The sequence below is a fragment of the Canis lupus genome, chromosome 13 (assembly GCF_003254725.2).
Source record: "Canis lupus dingo isolate Sandy chromosome 13, ASM325472v2, whole genome shotgun sequence".
Classification (NCBI taxonomy): Eukaryota; Metazoa; Chordata; class Mammalia; order Carnivora; family Canidae; genus Canis; species Canis lupus.
In genome coordinates, this window is record NC_064255.1 from 6,502,501 (window position 1) to 6,524,136 (window position 21,636).

The following is a 21,636-nucleotide window of genomic DNA, read 5'->3' on the forward strand; positions in this document are numbered from 1 at the left end:
ACTTTGTGGTACAGTTCAGGTAACTCACTTCTAGTCATGAGCTTTTCAAAGCTTCTCATCTGTGTTATTTCTGTTGTTTGAGGACTATTTTTGGACTAATGAGCTCTTCCTTTACGTGACAAAAACAAAGAAATGACACACTAATTAGCCCATTTTGCTATTGGTTATCATCAGTGGACAAAGTTTTTGAGAGAATAAGACCAAGGTAGTATGTTTGCTAAAATGGGGTATTTGGGACTAGATGTATGAATTTCTAGTATGGATATTTTTGCCTTCCTACATAGCTAAGGCAAATCAAGAGTGGGCCTATTTGCATTTTGATCAATCCCCACTTTTCAATATGTAACTTTTGCTGAAAAAGTATATTAAATAAACAAAGCCATTTTACTCATTCCACATTCTTTATTTTTCACATTTCAAGAAAACACTTGCCCGATACTTTCCTTCAAAATAATGCAATGTATATTCAAGTTTTAAGTAAAGTGATATATATAGAGAGGAAGTTTTTGGTTTTTGGCTAAATCATGTGAAGTATCTAAAATTAGGTGTGTCTGGGAATAAAATATACTTTTCAGGAATCCTCTTTAATGCAATCTTTTTTGACTAAAAAGCGGGAGGTATATGGTCACTCTGGAGCTCTTAGGCTCCAAATCATGTCCCCTAGGAGTTTTTGTTACTTTCCTAGCTCCAAAGGACTAGCAGGACATTTCAGGTATTTTTGAAACCCTGCCTAATTCAACAGCTGCCACTGGGTAAAATTATCAGTTCATTCACTCACCAAATGAATAACAGCAAAAGTCCGTTGCTTCAGTCACCAGAGAATGTGTTTCCACCATAGATAAAAGGGTAAGTATGTATTATCATTCAATAAGGTTACATTTTTAAAAGCTGAAATGCAATTAAATTAATAAGCTCAGACATGGCAATATTTGGCATTCTAGAAAGAACTATCTCTTTAAAGGTATTAGCATAAAGATAGCACATTTGTTTATTATGCTTCCAAATCAGCTCCTAGTATCTCTGCCACAGGTAACAATTGACTTTTCAGGCTTCAAGTTAATAGCCTTGTCTCTTGCTTGTAGGGATCAATATTAGTATTAATTAATCACCATTATCGGCACTAGGATCTGGTTCTATTTGTTGTTACATCAGCAAAATATCAATATAGAAAGTGGACTCTCTGATCGTCATGGCAACTTCATCTCTTGGGTCAAAGAAAGTTTATCTTATCTGTGCATAGAGAGTGGCAAACTGTTTAGGGATCTAGTTTGAACTCTAAGAACATTGATTTAGTTTTTGTTTGCGAATAGAGGCTGAATTCCAATCACAAGGGATAGGTAAGATTTAAATATTAATGCCGAGAGGCTTGTCTGAGAGGGTGTCATACCATTACTGTCAGACTGTCTGTTTGAGATGACAAAAAGGTAGAGAAGAATTGTCTAGTCAGGATTATTTAAAGCTTTAGTAATTTGTGCTTTGGCAAATACTTCTAAACATGAATATATGATAATTACCAGGTCGATTGGTTTTGGTCAAGATTTCAGATGTTAAAATAAGAGCCTGTTATTTTTTCTCTTTCATCCCTTCTTTCCTGGTCCATTACTATACTGTCCACTACCTTAAAAAAGTACTTTTGAGGACTACTTATGCCTCAGGATGGGTGTGAGATCACCAGTCGCCTGTCTGAAACCAAGAGTTTTGCTATGGATTTTCAGTTCTAAGGAAGAAATTTATCTGGGAATATTTTAATACTAGATATTCTTTGTTAGTAAGGGAAATCCTACAGCACTAAGCTAATAGGATAGATGTCTTTGAAAAATGTTTGCAAAGATAATAAAAGATCATAAGTTGCTAAAGTCAGGAAACAAAATATGTACTGTTTTGTTGATATTATCAAAATACGGTGATCAATGAAAATGAGCATTTTCCCCCCTAAATCACATGTTGGAAATTCATCTCATTTTTCTTAAAAATTATGATAAAGAATAAAACTGGATTTAGAAATATTAGAAACAGTGCCTGCAATACTCCAGAGTAGGCACTAACTAAACTTGTAGTCACTGAATAAATAAATATGTTTGTGTAAGGGGAACCCGTATATGTCTCTCATGATTTTGGGGGCTTTAAGCAAAAATGTCAAGTGCCTGGTGCCATTATTTGTTCCAGGCATTGTCCATATAACAGCCAGAATTCAACTCTTTGTATAGTCTGCAAGGCAATGCTAATTATCATTTAATATTTCTGGTAATATTCCCATAGATGTAATACAAGGAGTATGTTCATTAGAGGCAGTAGTATGATATCTAATATTAAATAGAACATTTCATCTGGGCATCTGCCATTGACTGCTTCGTTTTTTTGTTTTGTTTTGTTTTGTTTTGTTTTATTTGTGAAGGTGTTCCCCTTTGAATTGCTAGAAGTTGTTGAATAGTGTTAGTCTGAGATTTCTTGTACATGATTTGGCATATGGTAATGTCAGATTTATTACAAATAGCTATTACAAAGGTAGGTATGATATAATAGTTTATATGTAGGCTGTCACAAATATGTATAATTTTAGTGGCCTACCTGAAGGTTTATAGCACCTCACTTTTGTGTAGACAAAACATTTTAAAATTTTTGTTTAAATTTTAAAATATATCTGAAAATTATCTTTAAAGGAGAATTTAATTGAAGATATATTTAATGTTACTTTTCAGTTGATTTCCTTCTCAGAAAGACAAATTCTTTTGAAGATATAAGTTACTCTAATCTACATTTAGAAAATTGGTGAGCATCTCTTAGACACAGTAAAAGAGAATTTTCAACCGGTTGAAATACAACATTGCCAGTGAAAAATTTCTTATTAAGTGTGAGTTACTTGACATGGATTTTTCAGCCATAATCTCTAAAATTCTTAGTATAAGATTTGCAAACTGTTTAATCAGTTGAAGAATTAATTACAAAATTTAGAGTTATAGGCAAATATTTGTCCTTCATTGACTATTAACCTAGAACTTTTAACTTTAAATTTTCTTATTATATGTTCCTTTGCAATATAGAGTGATGGTGTCCCCTTTAACAAAGACTTGAATTTGCTCTGCTTTGGTATATTCTAAAGTTGTTGTGAGCCTGTAATGAACAGGGGATTAGAAGATTAAAAATAGTGAATTGGCAAGTCTTCAAGTCCAGCTGAGGGCCACATTCCTCTAAGTTTATACAAAAAGTAGCTAAACACCATATACTATTAAGTAGTTTTTAAAATAATGAAAATAATAAATAATAATAGTGAAGGATAATTAAATGCACTCAATGTTGTCCATTTCCCTCTTTTACTACATTTAGATTACCTCATTTTGGAAGAGTAGTTTTAAAGGTTTTCAGACAATTCAATGACAAGATCGGATTATTCATAATTCAGTGACAAAAATTTGTGTCACAGATTAATTTTAGCATATTTGGTATTCAAGAAAATTTTAAAATCTTTTTATTTCCTCCAATAGCTATGTAAAAGGAAAATTTTTTTCATGTTGCAAGTAGAAGCTTGCTTATTTCTCATATCTAGTGCTTACAAAATGTAAAATGCCATGCATGTACTGGTAAGCCTTCTTGCTTACTGTGTGAGCTGAGAAGTTCAAAGGCACTTGTTTTTTTAATAAACCCCTATGAATTCAGTGGGAATCTTTGGGAATGATGTGTTTCTCATTATGTACAAATTATTTTCATGGTGTGTATTCTCTTCCATGTCAAAATATATCACTGTAACACTTTGTGGTTTTTACAGCCCATGCTTATATTAAAGTATGTATTTATGTGGATTAATTCTGTGGTAAATTTTGTACTGCTTTAAAAACCTTTACAAAATATAGTTCAGTGAAGGTTTTGAGAGATGGATGGCATATTGATCGCATTGCCTATTAGTGAAAATCTTTTATTTGTTATGGAAGTTGTTTTGATTTTAGGAAAAATCTAAAAATGTAATCGCTTCTTGAGGAATAAAAAAGACAAGTTAAGCAAATAGACAGTTACTTGTGCTAGCATAGATTACTTTCAGCTGCAAAATACCTGTATAATTTGCTATTCTCAGTTTTGTGTTAAAATTATGTAACAGGTATTTATTTAGAATTTTGAAGTTTCTAATTCATAATTTATGTCACGATCATTTCCTTACCTATGTTGTGTATTCTATAGCATGTCATTAGAGCAGTGGGCCAGCTCACATGGGTTTGGCAACAGCACAGAAGGTTTAAACATTTTTTTCCCCTCTGAGACTCCATATAAATAGATAAGAAGGCTTTTAATTTTCTGAGTTATTTTTATTTGGGATAAAATTGTCTGAATTTGTATTGTGCACATTTATCAATTAGGTCTTCTTTCTCTTCTTGAAGTGACATCCCCAAATTCTCCTTTTGATAGCCTTTCTGCCTCCATTGTCCTCAAAATGACCACATTTTCCAATGACATTTGACCCATACCTAAGGACTTGCATATTTTGGATATTGGGTCTCCCACAGCCAAGAACAGACTCATTGTACAGGGGAAACTGACCAAGATGGGACATGTGTGAATCTGAAATATGCAAGAGTTCATTTGCAAATATATTAGGTAGCTGCTAAAAATATCATCCCACTTCTTAACAGTGTGCATCTTGGACAAACAGGCGCATATTTTGTCATCAAGTTGCTTAAGCTTCTGAAGTCAGGGCTACAACTGGGTCAGATGATAAGATGAGCACAACAGAGAAACGAAGAGCGCGTCTGATAAAACCTGATTGATTGATGTCTGGCTTCCCCACCATCACAGGCAGTTGACAGTTAGTTTGGGATCAGATGATTTGGCTTTTGCGATAGAAGATGGGGCCTGGTAGGCAAAGCCTGAAGGACAAAAAGGTCGGTTTCTGTGTAGTGTCAAGTAATGCCGAGCTCCCACAAGGTGGGACGTTATTAATATTTCATTCTTTCTTTTTTAGGTCCAGGCCCTAACATTTGATAGTCACTTAAAGGCATGAAGATTCAATCTACAAACAGAAATATGTGACTACCTTCCTGTTTTATTTGATTTAATGTTCTTATATTCTTTGTGTCATAAAGGGCAAGAGCATATGTTTATTTAATGATTATGTCATATTTTATATGGTAGTTTGCAATATATAATGACTTTTTACATATTTCTTGTAATTATGATCTTATAAGGTAAACTGTTCTAAAAATAATAACATAAACTGGCTGAGCTTAATATTTAAAAAATAAAGTTTATGGAGGGCCATAGGTTTCCTGAGGTAAAATTACAATGTAAATTAACCTAGAGTTATCAGTTCCAAGTGTTTTGTTATTACAGATTATGAGAAGCTTACATGAAAAAATATTCTGTTACACAATTTAGACATGTCAGAGTTTGGGAAACGTTGGCTGGCACATTGGTAGACCTTTATATTTTATAGGTTCATGGTAACTGCTTGGTTGTGCTATAGTTTCTGAATTCTAATCTTGCTGGTGAGGGGAATATTAGGATGTGTCTGCGTGTTTTAATCATGGACAACCCCGAATTCTTGATGGCTATTAAAATGGCCTTAAAAACATATGCTAGCTAGTTTATATGGCTAGCACAGAACAAAATTATAGATCACTTTTCTGTTAGAGCATAATTAATAATTAGGTTAAATATTCTTAGATGAAACAAGGAAGGGAAGAAAGGAAAGAAAGAAGTACAGGAGGAAAGAAAGAAAAGAAGAAATTAAAAAAGAAAGGGAAAAAGAAAAGGAAAGAAAAGAAGGAAGGGAATTAGAGTGGGTAGTTTCAGAGTAAAATCTTTTCCAGTGTTGGCCACGAAAATTAGTACGAGTGTTACAGTATTGGAATTTGGACAGCTTGGATTTGAATTTAGATTTAGGACAATTTGATAGTCTCTAGAAATCCTTTAGGATGTATCACTTTTCTCTGAGTTTTAAGGGTCAGATCTCCAGAGGACAGTTGGGTCTCAGCTAATACTGTGGGCTTAATATCAGCAAGATGAATTCTGCAAGGTGCTGTATTGCTGATAGTACAAGTGGAATACTGTATGAAGCACGTGTGCCAAAACCTGAAGTGGTACTCATAGTAAGTGATCAGAGAAGGGGGGCTGATGGCCATTTCAGCAGTGATTAGTAATACTTCCTGGAAAGGTGCTGTAAGAAAATGACTTGGACTTTTCTACATACATTCATATTGAATGAAAATCTATCTATCTATCATCTATCTATCTCTCTCTCTCTCTCTCTCTCTCTCTCTCTCTCTATCACCTTTCTTAGAAACAGTGAGGAATCATTATAGGTACACTTACAAAGATTTTTTATAGAAAAGATGTTTCAGGCAGAAGCATCACACCCTTAGTGAACCTGTTCTGATGGTCGTCACATCACTAATATGAATCCAGTAGTATTACTTACTACTAATAGTAATGGTTAACACTTACTACATCAGGGAAAAGAGAACACAAGTGGATTTTTCTTGTATGATTGGTGTGTAAGTCTCTAATACATTTTTTTAACCATTCAGGTAAATCTTTCATTTTAAGAAGTGTAACAGTTGACAAATGCAAATTGGTTTGATACTATGTAGGGAGATTTTCTTTTTCCCTTGAGTATCCATGAGGCTCTCTAAAGTTTATTAACTTGCTTTTCTACTCACACACCCACACAGACGATATCATAGTTTATCTAAAACTTCCTTCTCAACGCCTTTATTCCTTCAGTTTTTTGTTTCTGTTATTCTATGTGGCTTTGAATTGCACACTTCCTTTTGCCTAGGCATAAGCTGCATTTGGAAAATATCTAATTATACATTGAGGAAAATTGGAGGTGACAAATGAAAACAATGTCAGGTCATAAAAATAATTAATATCAGCAGTTCTTATAAATGGAAAGTAACAATCAGCTATTTGGTCAGCTAGACTGCAATTTTGTGATTAGTCCTATAGCTTCAGGAATCTCATTTAAGGAAGAGTAGGAGTTTGAAGATGCAGTGGCTAGACTGATTAGTCTGACATTCACTTTGATGTTTTTTCACTGTTGGTTTGGAAGTTTTTGTTTCGAAGAAAAAACAATAAGATTTTAGGTATAGGATGTTACTAAGGAAGATCTAGTACCAGTGCTCTCTATCTCTTAGGTATTACAAGAGGTGAAATAAATGTTAGCTGCACATTGTTCTTATTATCCTAGAAAGAAAAATAATTATTATATATTAATTCAAGGCTTTCAAACCTAGGATCCATAGGCTTTGAGGAGTTTATGAATATCCATACATTTTATGCAAAATTAGAGTATTAAAGAATTTTTCTGGGAAGGGGTTTTCATGAAATATTCAAGGGGCTTCACTTTAGATGGGCTTATCAAAACTTTTAAGACCACTCTAAAGAATTTCTGTATGTGTGTCAGATGATCACTAGTTACATTTTAAAATATAACCATATAAATAGGAGTTGTATTTTTATTTGTCAAGTGATTTTTTTCAAAAATATAAAATCAGGTCTATCACTTTTATGCTCTAAATCCTTCTCCAGTGGATGTCCTTTGCAATTAATTCTTGAACTTTTTGTTATGACCTCCCACATCTTCCCTGTTCCGTTCCTTGCCTTCCTGTCTCATCTGATTACCAAATATACCATCATCATGTGCCAGTTCCCTTCCCAATCCTTGTCCTGGCTGATCCCCCCAATCACCTGCATTTACCACATTCTGTTTTTACTGGTCTTCTTTCTCTTCCTTGAACGTGCCAAGCTGCTTTTCTTCCTGCGGTGTTATTTCCCTAGATTTTTTATATTGCTGACTCCTTCTTATCACCCTGCACTTCCTTCACATGTAACTCTTCAGGAAGGCCTTCCTTAACCCCTTATGGAGAGTTTTCTGGCCCCCCTACATGCCTAGTTTGCTCTCTAGCCCATTACCCTTTTATTTTCATTACACCAATGGTTATCTGAAATTATCTCCTTTATTTGTTGGTATGTTTATCTGTTTAATAGATAATTTATCACTAGATTCTAAACTCAATGGCTGTGGGATCTGGTTATGTTTCCTTATGCATCTCCAGTTGCTAGAAGATTACCTGGCGTATCGCAAACGCTCAAAGAATATTGGCTGAATGAATGAATGGACAGTTTGTAAAAATCCACATCATTTCCCGTGGCGTATCTTTTAGCAAAGCTGGTTTTGCAGTTGTTCTACCCAAGAAAAAAAAAAAAAAGTTACCCACATGCTTTAAATTAACTCCTGTTTTTCACTTAGCAGTCATTAAATGGACATATATCAAGTATCAGTTTTTGTACTGTGTTAAACCCTGGAGAAGGGAGAATACGAAAGTGAATAAACTATAGTCTTTCCCCTCTGGTAGCACACTAGATAAGGAAGGAGAAAGTCATGATTGCTGTACACTACGATATATTCACAATAGATGGAAGTACGAGGTGTTGTGGCACCAAAATGCCCAGGCAAGTTCGGAGAAGCCTCTAGAATGAAGTCTTTCATAATCTGGATCTTGAAGGATGAGCAGGAGATCCAGTAATGATGAGGGGAATTTCATCTTGGCTGAAATCAACAGCTTGGCAGATAGCAGAAGGGCATTGAAGAAGATGATAATTTCAAGGTCCAGTGAAGAATTGTGATCAAAGATGTGTCTACATGGAAAAGAAGGGCAGAGAATGCAGCTTGAAAGCTAACTTGGAACCACATTTTTAAAGGGTTTTTGTGTGCCATGTTAAAGAACTTGAATGTATCCTTTAGGTAATTGATGGTCAGTGCAGATTTTGAAAAATAGAGCCTGCTTAGTGTATTTTGAATGTGCTTGATAATTACATGGCTGTATCTAATTGTCATTTGGTAATAGGTGAGGACAAGAAGCCTGTGAGCTGACAGTGGGTTTTAGTCGCCTTTCATTTTGCTAAATTTAACAATTATTGTTATCTCACATTCAACTTTAGTCCTTCTGTGCTACCCTCTAACTTTTAGATGTAGATTTAATAACAGCATTGACATGGACACTAAAACCATCACTCAGTGCTTTCAATAGTTGAGTAGAAATATTTTATTGAGGCGAGACAACACATGGAAAAATAAATGAACAGAACAATATCTTTTTAATTGAATCTGTTTGTGCTTGTGAGATTGTCTTTGGTAGTAGGTTTCCATTCATTCATATGCATTAGCCTACTTTTATAACTGAATATCTAGAAGGATAAATTTACTTTCAATAGTAAGTGGGCAGAGTAATTTTTACTAGGATTGCCAATTGTTGCAACCTCTTTGAAAGACAATGTGGCACTTCATAGCAATTACAATTGTACATATACTCTTGGACCCAGTGATTTCACATATTCCATGGAAACTCTCATGTGTATGCTGGCTACAGCATAGTTTGTAACAGCAAACATTAGGAATTACTTAAATGTCCATTGATAGGGAATAGGTTAAGTAAAATTATGGTATAACCATCATTGTAGTTTATGTATTATAAAGGATGGGGCCAGATGTGTCCATGTTGATATGGAAGCATCTCAAAGACTTATGAAATAAAAAACAATAATAAATAAAACCAATCAATCAGTCAGTATTGGTGTCTCCTTACTTGTTAAAAATGAAAGAATGAATGGATAGATATATATATTTGTATTTTGTCATGAAAACATCTGAAAATTATGAGAAATTATTAATGATGCTTTTCTTTGGGAATTGGGACTGGGAGTTTGGAGTAGGGCATGGATTCCCTTTCCACTGTGTGCCTTTTGATAGTTTTTACTTTTTTAACCAACTAGAATTTTAACCAGTTATAAATTAATGTCATTAATGAAAATTAACACAAGAGTAAAAGGTATCCATTGGAAGATGCATATATGATTTTCACTACCAGTGAAAGCCACTACCAGTACTGGTACTAATAAATCCTTTATGGGGAAGAGGGAGAGGGAATCAAGTGTATATTGCCACTATAATTAAGTATTAAATGGTTCATGTTCCCCTCAGTTATGTAATTGGGAGGGTAGAGATACTGTTGGGGGTTGGGAAGAAAGAATAGGAAATGGATAAAAATATTTGATACAATGTTTCAATATCTGTCTAATTCAGACATTACTGTGAGGGAGAATGGCTATAATGATAAATTTTTCTATAGTTCTTATTAAGCTTAATATGAGAATATACCAAAAGTGAGCACTCCAGTGAAGATTAAGCTCTGTTTTACTTTAGAGAAGGAGAGCACAGAGAAAAAGATTCTAAATACATTTCCTTTTAAAGTATAGTATTTCTCTCTTCTCAGCATAGGTCATGGCTATGTTATTAACCTCAGATTAATAGTGTATGATACTTTGGTTTTAGATAAAAGATCTATTCTTTAAAATTTGATGTACTATTATAGGCTCTGTTTCACAAAAAGAAGTTTATCCCCATGACATTGTTTTTCTGAGTTCAGAAATTTTGTCCTGCTCTGCTTAGAACTGTTCATTTTTAACCCATATTCAGTGTTTCACGTTTGGAATGATATTAAAATGCCTATTATTTTTCTCCAGATTATTATATGCAGATGTATTTTGGTTCTGGACCACATACATTGCTTCTTTTTGCACCTTATTAATGATTCTGCGTCCTTGAGAATCTTCCAAGCTGTCACATGTATTATTGTAGGAAGCAGCAACAGCAGCAAAAGCAGGAGCTGAACCAGTTCATGGTATAGGCTAAATCTTCAAGTTTCAGTTGGATTTAAGGATGCCTTGAAAACATACACGAAGGTCTTAATTCATAAATGCCACCATAAATTTCCTCTGATAATTATTATAGAAAGGAAAAAGAAATAAACGATGTTGAATTTTTGTCAAATAATTTCAAAAAGGTGGGCATAAAGTTGGAATAGAAGTAACATATACAGTTGAAAGAAATTATAATTTGAACACAAAAGAAATATTTGTTTTTCTTATTTGAAGGAACCTAAAGCCTAGAAAAGTTAATACATCCTTCTAAGTTTGTTTTTACCTGTTAGAGTCTTCTACTATTCTCCGCCTTGTTAGCGCATATGACCAAAAGATCAGTTTCATTCATTTTATTCTTATGAATTCCGAAAAAACCTAGGGAGACCTGAAGATTTTATTGTATTTTTATATTTTACATTCTTAGTTTGGACAGTGGTACTACCAGGATGCATGGCCAAAAGGAGATAAATTCATCTAATCAGTGGCTTTATGCAATGACTGTATGCAAGTCAGAGAATTTGTTTGGAAAAAAAATTTTTTTTTGATTTGGCTTCTTGAGGCTTCTTGTCATCAAGAATTCTGTTCCTAAAGATCTAGAGAAGTATCAGAGGAAAACAGACCCAAAGTGGATCCAGCCCCCTGCTTCCCTGTGGCCTGCTGATGTCCCAGCCATCAAGTGTTGAAAAGCCACAAGTGGTTTTCATGATGATAAAGTTAGTGGTTGGTACTAAAAATAGGCTCAGAGCAAGGCCCAGTAGAAGTTATTGAAGATGATCTGGTTAAAACTACCTCTGCCTGTAAGATCATACAACATTTCTAAAATGACTGATTTCTAAAGCGAAAAGTCATTAGAATTATTTTATTAATAATGTTATTAATTTTGTTATTAGGATCCATTTTCAAAATCAGGTGGAAGACTACATGCAGTGTATCCTGATCAAATGGCAGGCCACTTCTCCACAGCCACCCTGTGGAACTGTGTTAGCCTATAGGACTGAAAATTCTAAAAAATAACTTTCCAAGCTAATCTACTTGAAAATGAGAGTGTAGGTAAACTTACCTATTAACTTTGAGACAATGAAATAGCTGCCTGTGGAATAGTACTTGAAAGGATGTAAGGCAGAAAGCCACATATTAACCTTCTTATTTAGAAGCGGATTGATGTATCCAGCCACTCATTAGAGAGGGGGGTGTTTATGGTATTTTGATTAAGAACTTTGGAGGCTTGTATCAGGGTTCCAATGCCAGCTCTGCTACTTCCTTGTTACATGTCCTTGAGCAAGTTACTTGTCCTGTGACGTAGTTTCCTCTATTTATTGAAAAGAGGTAACTAAAGAAACTGTTACAATGGGTTAATTTGTATTTTATCAATTAATGCATGCTAAGAGTTTATAACAGTACCAGACATATGCTAGTAAAACATTTTTTTATTATTGGCATTTTTGAGGTCAAATCATGAAAATAAATTGTTCTCTTATAGGAAAAAATATCCCCAGGCATCTAAAATATAAACTTGAAGGTCTTTGGTTTGCATATCTTAATAGGTGAATATTTAAATGCAGTATTTTCTTTTTGTAAATCATGTTCTTACTTGGAATAAAAAGATAGATCTTGTTGAATATCTTAAATAATTGAATTTTTTTGCTCTGACAGCTCTAAAATAGTTTTTTAAGTTTTCTTCTGAAGGAAGAAAATGTTTCAAGCTTCACTGGGAAATGCCGCATAAAATATATTGGTAGTAAAATGTAATCTATTTATCACACATATATAGCTATAAACCAGTAAATGTTTTTAAAATTTATGAAATCTGTTACAGACCATTTTGTCTAATTTTCTGGTATTAAATAACATGAAGTACCTTGAGTATCATAATATTACTAGAAAATGTGAGTGGTAAGGTTTTCTTTCTTCGCCCTCCAGACAGTTCTGGAGTTAATACACAAAACTTCATTTAGAAAGAACCTGAGTGGAGTATCTGAAAAGGTCATTGAAGAACCAATTGGTTAAAATGCATTTGGATGACCTGAACTCATAGTTGTTATGTCTCTAAATCCCAGACATACTTTATTAGGACAATCCAGCTGGTTTGCTATTTCTATCTCCTCATTATCAACACGTTATGGTATGGCCTCTTCCCTCTCTCTTCCAACGCCAAGAATTTGGCAGGGACACCATGCTAGCAACTCAGAGACAGGGGGTTGGGGGTGGGGAAGAACAACAGCTTCAGGCTGCTGCAACGGTAGGAAAATGTTTTGTCTAAACATTTTGCCACTGGGTTAAGGTTGATAATGAACATTTGTAGACTCTACTTGAAGAATTTGAAGAAATAATAAAATTTCAGTAGTTTCTGGAAATAGTCTTAAGAAAAATTATATTCATGCTGGTCTATACTTCCCTATATATATAGAATATGTAAATCTCAAAGCTCCAAATTCTTTGCCTTTCTCCTTTTTCCCAGTCATGCTAATATTACAGAAGCTTAAGAAAGTGAGGAAAAAAAAAGATTTTGCCTCTAGGTCTTATTTCATAGTTTACCTGATGAAAACCAACTTAATAACTGAATATCATGGCACATTTTATTATTACATGAGTGACTACTAAATAGACTAAAGTAGAACCTCTTCTAATATATCACAGTGTAGAGAAAACAGACATGTAAATCTGTTTTTGGTTATGGTTCAGTTTTGTTTAAAATTAAAATGAAAGGCAATCACCTTAAGAACTCCTTTGACAATTTCATAGGATTTCATATTTTGTATTAGTAAAGCTCCTTGAAATTTATCTTAGGACTTTCACAAAAATATGGATTATCCATTTTATAATGGTTATACACATGATCTTTTCTTGTATGGATATATATGCAATTTTGCGTGTTATGTATATTATTCTTATAGATCTTCTTTTCTATAAAGAACTCTCTTCAAATTGTCCTACTGACATTCATTGGAATGACTTCATAAAATATTTTCTGTACTTTGATAGAATGTTTTAAAAATCATCTCAAATTAAAATTATTTATTTCCTTTTCAGCAAACATGAATTATGCTATCAGAGCAACCTGAAGGTATTTTTTTCATGATATTCTATGTTACTATAAAATATTAGATTTTAATAAATAAAGGGTCATTTTGCCTGTACATAGTAATATTTATGATAAAGCAAATAGATTATGATCTTTTTTTCCACTTAAGAAGCAACTACAGAAGGAAATATTTCATTCACATATATATTACTTATATAACTTAAAATTTCTTTATTTGATTCTTAGATATATCCTATACATAACTCAGACATCTGAATGATGGCAAGTATAATGTTATCAATATCAATAGAAACTCAGTAATTTAGAAATAGATACCCAGAGTAATTTTTTAAATAATGTTCTTTCCCCATTGGCAAAATAGATTACTTTATGTTTCTTATTTAATCTTATTTTATCTTTCTTAGCTTATTCTAAAGGTCAGTCATGGGTTTTCATGTTTTAAAAATATTTAAGTTAAATAATAATAATAAAGTGGGACTTTAGTAATCTGAAAAAAGGATAAACCTATGAGAGAGGGAATATATATCCCATACTTTTATTAGAGCAAAAAAAAAATGTAATCTCTTGTTATTCTGTAGTCCAGAATTGTGCCCATCAGTATGGAAGTGAGTAAAAGACTCAACTTCTTTCTAAAATCTTGATTCCTTGAAGTTTTCATCACCCTAGGAAAAAATGGAATAGGAGTGTGTATGAACTTGCATGCATCTTATTTTATTATTGTAGTAACACTTACTGAATATGTTGATAGGACATTGAAATGTACTGTGGGAAGAAAAAGAAGAATGTAAATTAAAGGAGAAATAGTTTATTCACAAATTAAAGAAAATGTTCCCCTGGGTGTCTCCTTAATTGATGAAGAGCAAATAATAAGTAGGGTACAGTTAACTAGACAAGCAGAGAGGGCCAGGCATATCTCTCAGGACTGAGGTTAGAACCTCAGGCTTTCTAAGTATGAGGGATTTGTAAATTAAGCTACTCTGTTACTGTCAGAATTAATATGTGGATAAAAATCTGTGTTTTCAAGGCTCTTACAGCATTTTTTTGTGTCCCTTCTTTATTTTTAAAAGTAGTTTTATGTTATTTTTGTACTATTAACATTCTACACTTATGACATTTCTGCCCTCTCACTACCGACACTGAACAATAGAACTACTTCAATTAAGAAACAGAACATCAGCCCCTGGCATCTTATTCTGTTGTTCCATCTTTTTTGCTAGGGAGAATTCATTTGTTTCTTAATTAAGAAAAACACCAATAGCATGAAAAATCTGCTTATGGTACCTGAATGGTAATTAGGCAAAAGGTAAAAAAGAAACATGCACATACATTCCAATAGCAGCCAAAATGAACTTGAGCTGATAAAAATGAACTAAACTACCCTTGCATAAATGGAGGCTGAGAGAAGTGTACAGTCATTATGGCTAAGACAATATGCAAACTATCTTCAAAGAAATCAAATTGCTAGAGTGTTTTCATTTGCATGTATTAACTATTAACATAATGAGGAGAAGTGACATTGGACCCGGATTGTGTGTCTGTTCGGATTGATAACTCTACTGCATCTGCAAACAGACGCCCAAAAATCATGCTAGTAGTTAGATCAGAGTTGAACTCTGCAAAGTGGGCTAAAATGAAATCTAGAGCTTGAGGTACCTGCTGAGTTACTGAATGGTTGACATCTCTTTCATTCACATTCTGGGTCATTTTCTCTTTCTGTTTCTGTCTGTCTGTCTCTCTCCCATCCCTACCCCCACCCCTGCGCCTTTATTTATTTTCCAAAACCAATAATAACATTTCAGTGTAAATTCTCATTTGAGATATATTGGTTTTTCCCAGCACAACTTTTCACTAACAACAGATGTTACAAAGGGGATCTTAAAGGACCACAGGGTTAACTTAAGATCTGTTACAGTATTTGGAAATTTAGGTTTTTTGTTTATTTATTCCCAGCAAATATAAATCTAGGAAGAAAGGAAATTGCCATATATTGAGCTCCTCTTACATACCATGCTTTGTACAAAGAGTTTTTTCTTAGAAAAGTGGAAAGAGTCATTGAGAATCACGATGAAGGAGATGTGGCAGTGAAAGACTTCTCTAGCCTTTTAGGTAACCTTAAGAACAATCCCTGAACTTCTGTGTCTTAATTCATTCTCATCTGTGAAATGGGGTGATGTGACTATGCTAATCTAAAAACCTTTGAGGCCAGTAGGTAATTTCAGTGTTTTAAAAAGCTCAAGAGAAGTTGAGCGGTCATCACTCAGAAACTTGTCCAGAGCAACTAATGTGGTTTATTTCCTGTGAGTCATGGGATTTATCACATAGTAGGATGGCATTTTCTAATCCACGTTGATGAGAAACTCTAACAACTATATAAGTCTTTGAGTAGGTTTCAGAAGACAAAGCCAAAATATATTTCTTGATTTTAGAATTTGTATTTTGATATTCCTCAAGTCAGAACATAGCTTGCTTTAAAAATGAATAAATCCATTTAATGTTAGAATTTTTCTTCTTCTGAATAAGTTACCGTTGTGTCTTACAAATGATGGAGGCTGCTAATTAAGAAATTCTGTATCATTTCTTTTCTACAATTTTGTTTATTCTATCAACAAATATGTATTGTGATCTTTCTCTGAGTCTTATAGGCACTGTTCTATGAATAGGTCAGTAGTGCCCTAGGAAGGTAAGTTCTCTGCTCTCCTAGAGTTTATATCCTGAAGGTGGGCAACAGGCAATAAAAACAGTGATTCAGTTGTGCACAACGTAATTTTAGATTGAGATAAGTGTATGCAGAAAACCAAATAGGGTCATGTGACTGAGAGTGACTGTTGGGATCCTTAAATGATCTGTTAGTCAAAAATTGCCTGGAGTACAAAACTTGTTGCTATTGTTGAGGAGCAAGAAAATTAATCTTTCCTTGTAAATTGTTGGGACCCACTTTTAAGGGTGAGGGGACAGTTATCTCCTGGAGACTGTTAATCACCCCAAGCCCCAACAGACCAACTGAAAGCTATTACCCTTCTGAAGAGTTTGGTTGCCAGAAGAACACCCTGGGAACCATTAGATTTTATTTAACAAAGTTTTGAGGAGAAATGTGTCAGAAATGGAGTTAGATTCTAGGGCTAACATATTACTAAGGCAGACACAGGCCACACCCTCATAAGGCTTTTATTCTAGGAGAGATAGTGGATTCAGGAACCTCAGTTCAATGCCTTAGGATTTTTCAGACACATTGTTTATTTATGTGATATTTAAATGAATATTTTCAACAAATGGGGAATAATCAATCCCATTATAATTACATAATACTGTCAATATTATGGGAGGTAGTTTCTATTATAATATATGAGTATATGTGACATTAACACAATTGATATGTCCTCATTTTATGTATATACATATATATATATATATATATATCTTTTTTTTTTCCTCTGAATGGGTACTTGTAACTGATTAGATGAAGTGGTAATCTAATCCTTGGAAATTTTGTTACTGACCATTATCAGTACAGTTGGAGTACCAGCTGTGAATTTTTTAGGTTTGAAGCCATGTTAATTCCACTTTAATTCTATTTTGCAAAACATGCATCACTGCTTAATATAAATGGATGTGTGTGACCTCAGAACCCTGTAGAGATGCTTGGGAGCTCTTTGGGACCAGTAAACATTGGGACCATTTTGAAGCATTACACTCTTGTATTCCAGGCAAAAGATTCATTAGGTGTTTGGGGGAAGAATTTCTTTACTGGTTTTTCAACTGGAGATGGCATAGTGAAATGGCCCAGGCATTTGCCATTGTCAGTAGATGAATTCCTCTGCTCACGGAGAACATGGGAGAAAACCTCCAACCTATGGATGCATGAAGAATTTTATGCTTCTGAAGATTTCAAATAAACATCTTCTCGGATAGGAATAGATGAGTTGAGAGTACTCTTTGAAGACATCTCCATACTTAATGATACCTTATTGTCTGTTTTCATGAATATGCAGATTATAAAGAAATCTGTTTCATATTTAAGTGGTAACTTAACCTTTCTGCCACATATATTTATTATAATGTCAAAATCTCCTTTGAGAAAGTCAACTTGACGATCTATGTTGAATCATTCATTCAGATTCAGCCTAAAGAGGTTAAGAGGTGGGAGCAGGTATTGTCATATTCTCTTAGACATTACCTAAGGATTAGGAAGCACAGTTGTTCCAGGAGACCTAAAGAAAGTCAGATACACAGAAAGCCACACGGAAAAGTCTGAAGAATTCCTTATGGAGAAATAGAAGTTCTTCTTATTCTATCTTATATTTACTTCAAACTCACAACAAAAATCCCTTAAACACCTCCCTCCTCAAAGGACTTGTTTTCTCTTTATCAGTTGCAGTTGTGTTGATTCTATTTGAGAGGGAAACAACCAATTCAGAGTCATTGTTATAAACATTATTTATGGGGATCCCTGGGTGGCGCTGCGGTTTGGCACCTGCCTTTGGCCCAGGGCGCGATTCTGGAGACCCAGGATCGAATCCCACATCGGGCTCCCGGTGCATGGAGCCTGCTTCTCCCTCTGCCTATGTCTCTGCCTCTCTCTCTCTCTCTCTGTGACTATCATAAATAAATAAAAATTAAAAAAAATTTATAAACATTATTTATGGGCACCCCCGGTGGCGCAGCGGTTTAGCGCTGCCTGCAGCCCAGGGTGTGATCCTGGAGACCCGGGATCGAATCCCACGTCGGGCTCCCCGCATGGAGCCTGCTTCTCTCTCTGCCTGTGTCTCTGCCTCTCTTTCGCTCTCTCTGAATAAATAAATAAATCTTTTAAAAAAATAAACATTGTTTATTTTTCTGGATATGAAAACTGTACCTGTGGAATAATATATCTTGGGGTTTCATACTAATCTCTACCAGTGCCTCTCCTGCCTAAACTGCTGGGAATGGTACATGAACCAATAAAAATATATCCCTGGTCTTCTAGAAACAGACTCAAGTGCTGAAGGTGGAGAGGAACAGACTTAATACATGCCCCAAATTTTTGAATTATTTCTTTTAATGGGTTTCACTGTGTCTCTTAATGGAAGCATCAGCTTTCAGAACGATGCAGGCTGGGATGATTTCTAAAACTGATGGTGACATGTGATAACATCCTGAATTTTGGTTAAAAAAAAGGCAACTGTAGAAATACAGAACAAGAAGAGGGAACCGTATATGCTACCAAAATTAAAATTTCAGAGATATTTCAGTTAATTGTGCATTTTTACTGGGAGTCTGGAATGATTCCACAATGTTCAGTATTTAATGAGGAGTCCTGCTATGCTTTGTCCTGGTCGGTCAAGTTTAGGGTATTCTTTTTTTTTTTTAATTTTTTTTATTTATTTATGATAGTCACAGAGAGAGAGAGAGAGGCAGAGACACAGGCAGAGGGAGAAGCAGGCTCCATGCACTGGGAGCCTGATGTGGGATTCGATCCCGGGTCTCCAGGATCACGCCCTGGGCCAAAGGCAGGCGCCAAACCGCTGCGCCACCCAGGGATCCCAAGTTTAGGGTATTCTATTCAATGTTCTTGCTCTTCTTAAAACTCAACTGTCTTGGAGGATGGTTAACAGCCAGGCAGTAGCTGAAAGAATTGGAGATATTTAATAGGAAAAGAAAATTATAGGTTTCATTGGAGAACTCTATTCAGATAATTGAGGAACTCAGGTAGAAAAGGAATTAGCTTTCTCTGTAGCTCAGAAGAAATCATTTCCAAGGGCATTCTGGGCCTGCATTCTACATACCAAGGGCAGATTTGGGTTCAGCATCAGTAGAGCCGTTAGAACTGTTCAAAATAGGATCGCCTTCATTGTAGGGTAGATACCTACCTGTCTCTGGAAGAAAGCAAGTAAGGGTTTGCCTGGATAATCACTTGCTAGATTTATTATTTAATAGATATTTGGAAGGTAGAGAGAGTGATGGGGAATAAGGAGTTAAGGGGCAAAGCAGGAGTAGATTCTTGGGTGATTCCATGTTTTAGATGGCCCGTAGAGTATTTTGAGTCTCTAAGGTCAATTCTAAAAGCATTTCATTGGTATCTATCAATGAAAGTCCTCATTACCATTGTTATATTACCAGTAGCAGTCAACTCTTATGGAATCTAGACAAGCTCAAGGTATAAGGACCCTGGCTAGCTCAGGCCCTTTTTAAAGCTTTGTAAGGGGCTCAAGGGCTCAAGCAGTGTGTTCAGGTGGTCTAATGTTTTTTATGAAAATTTCAAAACCAAGTTATTTTAACTATAATTGATTAAGACTGCTAAATCATTCCTCTTTAACTTTCTCTCTGTCATACTTTGAAACAGTGGCAGGCATAATTGGGATCACGGAAAGGAGAAGTTGAGCTGGAAAAATAATTGTATATTTTTAACATTTGCGGTTTACTAAGATTTCTCTTTCTAAATAAATATTTACTTTCATACGCATTTGTATTTCAATTTTGTATTCTCTTACAGAGGACCCCCACCCCCAATTGTATAAGCTTCAGATCTTTCAGTACCTGGATCTGTTTTCTTTGCCACTTCAGTATGTGATGTAATTCTAAGTGCCACAAACAGAAAGACGCATAAGCCATTGTCCTTTATACTAAGTTATAAACAAGTTATGTAGTGAAAGAATGTGATGATTTCATGATTGGGTCAATGATCTATTTGAAGAAATAATTAATGCTGATATAAAATATGTTTTTTTACAACTATACATGCATGGACATTTTTATTATTAAATAAGAAATTATTAATTTAAACAAAGACCAGCAGTGCCTGTTATCCCTCAAATCTTAGAAAATTGTATTGCAATCTAATATATGTGTATGTTATTCTTATGGCAAAGGCAAAGGGTTATGTTATTGTGTGCATCTCATTGCTTAGGGAACTAAGGTATGTATCAAGACTGTTTTTATGCTTTAGGGAAAAAAAAAATCACTTTGGCATCAAATCAAGTGAAGGCAGCTGACAAATACTAAGGATCTCTAAGAAAGAGTTTTTCCTCTATCTTAATTGATAATAATAGGTTACCAAACATTATGCTTTCAGGCAACCTGGAGCTTTTTCTGTAACTTTTATAAACGTCTCTGTGCTCTGCATCTTTTTTCCAAAGTTCAGTTTTATTCCTGTTTCTATCTTCTGTGCTGATAACTGCAACTTTTTGGGGTCCTTCTTTTCAAAACAGTTCTGTGATTTCAAAGATGACATAGTCAGATGTGCTGTGACTGAATTCCCATACAAAGTAGCATTATTTCTTCTATCAAGGGAAGCTCATGCTTCCTGAAGGGTATGGAAGCTTCTCCAAGTGCTTGGCTAGCTAGCAGGCGATCTTTTCATATCTTCTACCAAGCAGACTGGCTCAGTGGGAAAAAATGCTATCCAACGTGTCCAAACTCAACTGGTGTGCAAAAAAAAAAAAAAAAAAAAGGATCAAATTTCATTCTCTTTGTGTGTCCTGTTGTCAAGATTGGTTTAATAGAGAGATTGGAAATGCAATGTTCTGTTATAACATTGTTATTAATAACTCCAGAATAAACTCTATATGTAGTACATATACTTATTTCAAACTCCCAAGTGGGATTTGATGATTCCATCATTTTCTAGAGTGTACTGTTACCTTTTTAAATTTCTATTTAAAAATCAATTTTAAGTTTATGACTATTTCTAAGTAGTTGATTTCTTCTGATTTTAGTGTTTAATTACAATACACCCCAAATTGGCAAATATTTGAAAGATTTCTCTTCAAAAAGAAAAGAAAACAGACATTAAGTATTGTCATGATATAGATTTTCTAGTAGGTAAGTGGATAGATTTAGTTCTTGGCATGCTTGCTTTAAGTGTTACATACAGAGTTAAACTTAATGGGAGGGACATACAAAACCACTTCCTTTCTTCAGTATATCCTTGA

General features: G+C 34.5%; 1 protein-coding gene across 4 annotated transcripts in view; it reads left to right on the forward strand.

Annotated features, from left to right (window-relative positions):
• The window catches only part of ZFPM2 (zinc finger protein, FOG family member 2), a 457,957-nt gene that overhangs the window by 6,052 nt on the left and 430,269 nt on the right, over positions 1–21,636 (forward strand). Inside the window, exon 1 of one of the 4 annotated variants that reach the window (XM_049093337.1) lies at positions 13,714–13,750. The exons of the other annotated variants lie outside the window; for them this stretch is intronic. Coding sequence (XP_048949294.1) covers positions 13,729–13,750 — 22 coding nt within the window. The 5' untranslated portion in view covers positions 13,714–13,728. Of the gene's footprint in view, positions 1–13,713; positions 13,751–21,636 lie in introns of those variants that run through there. 4 annotated transcript variants of the gene reach the window in all.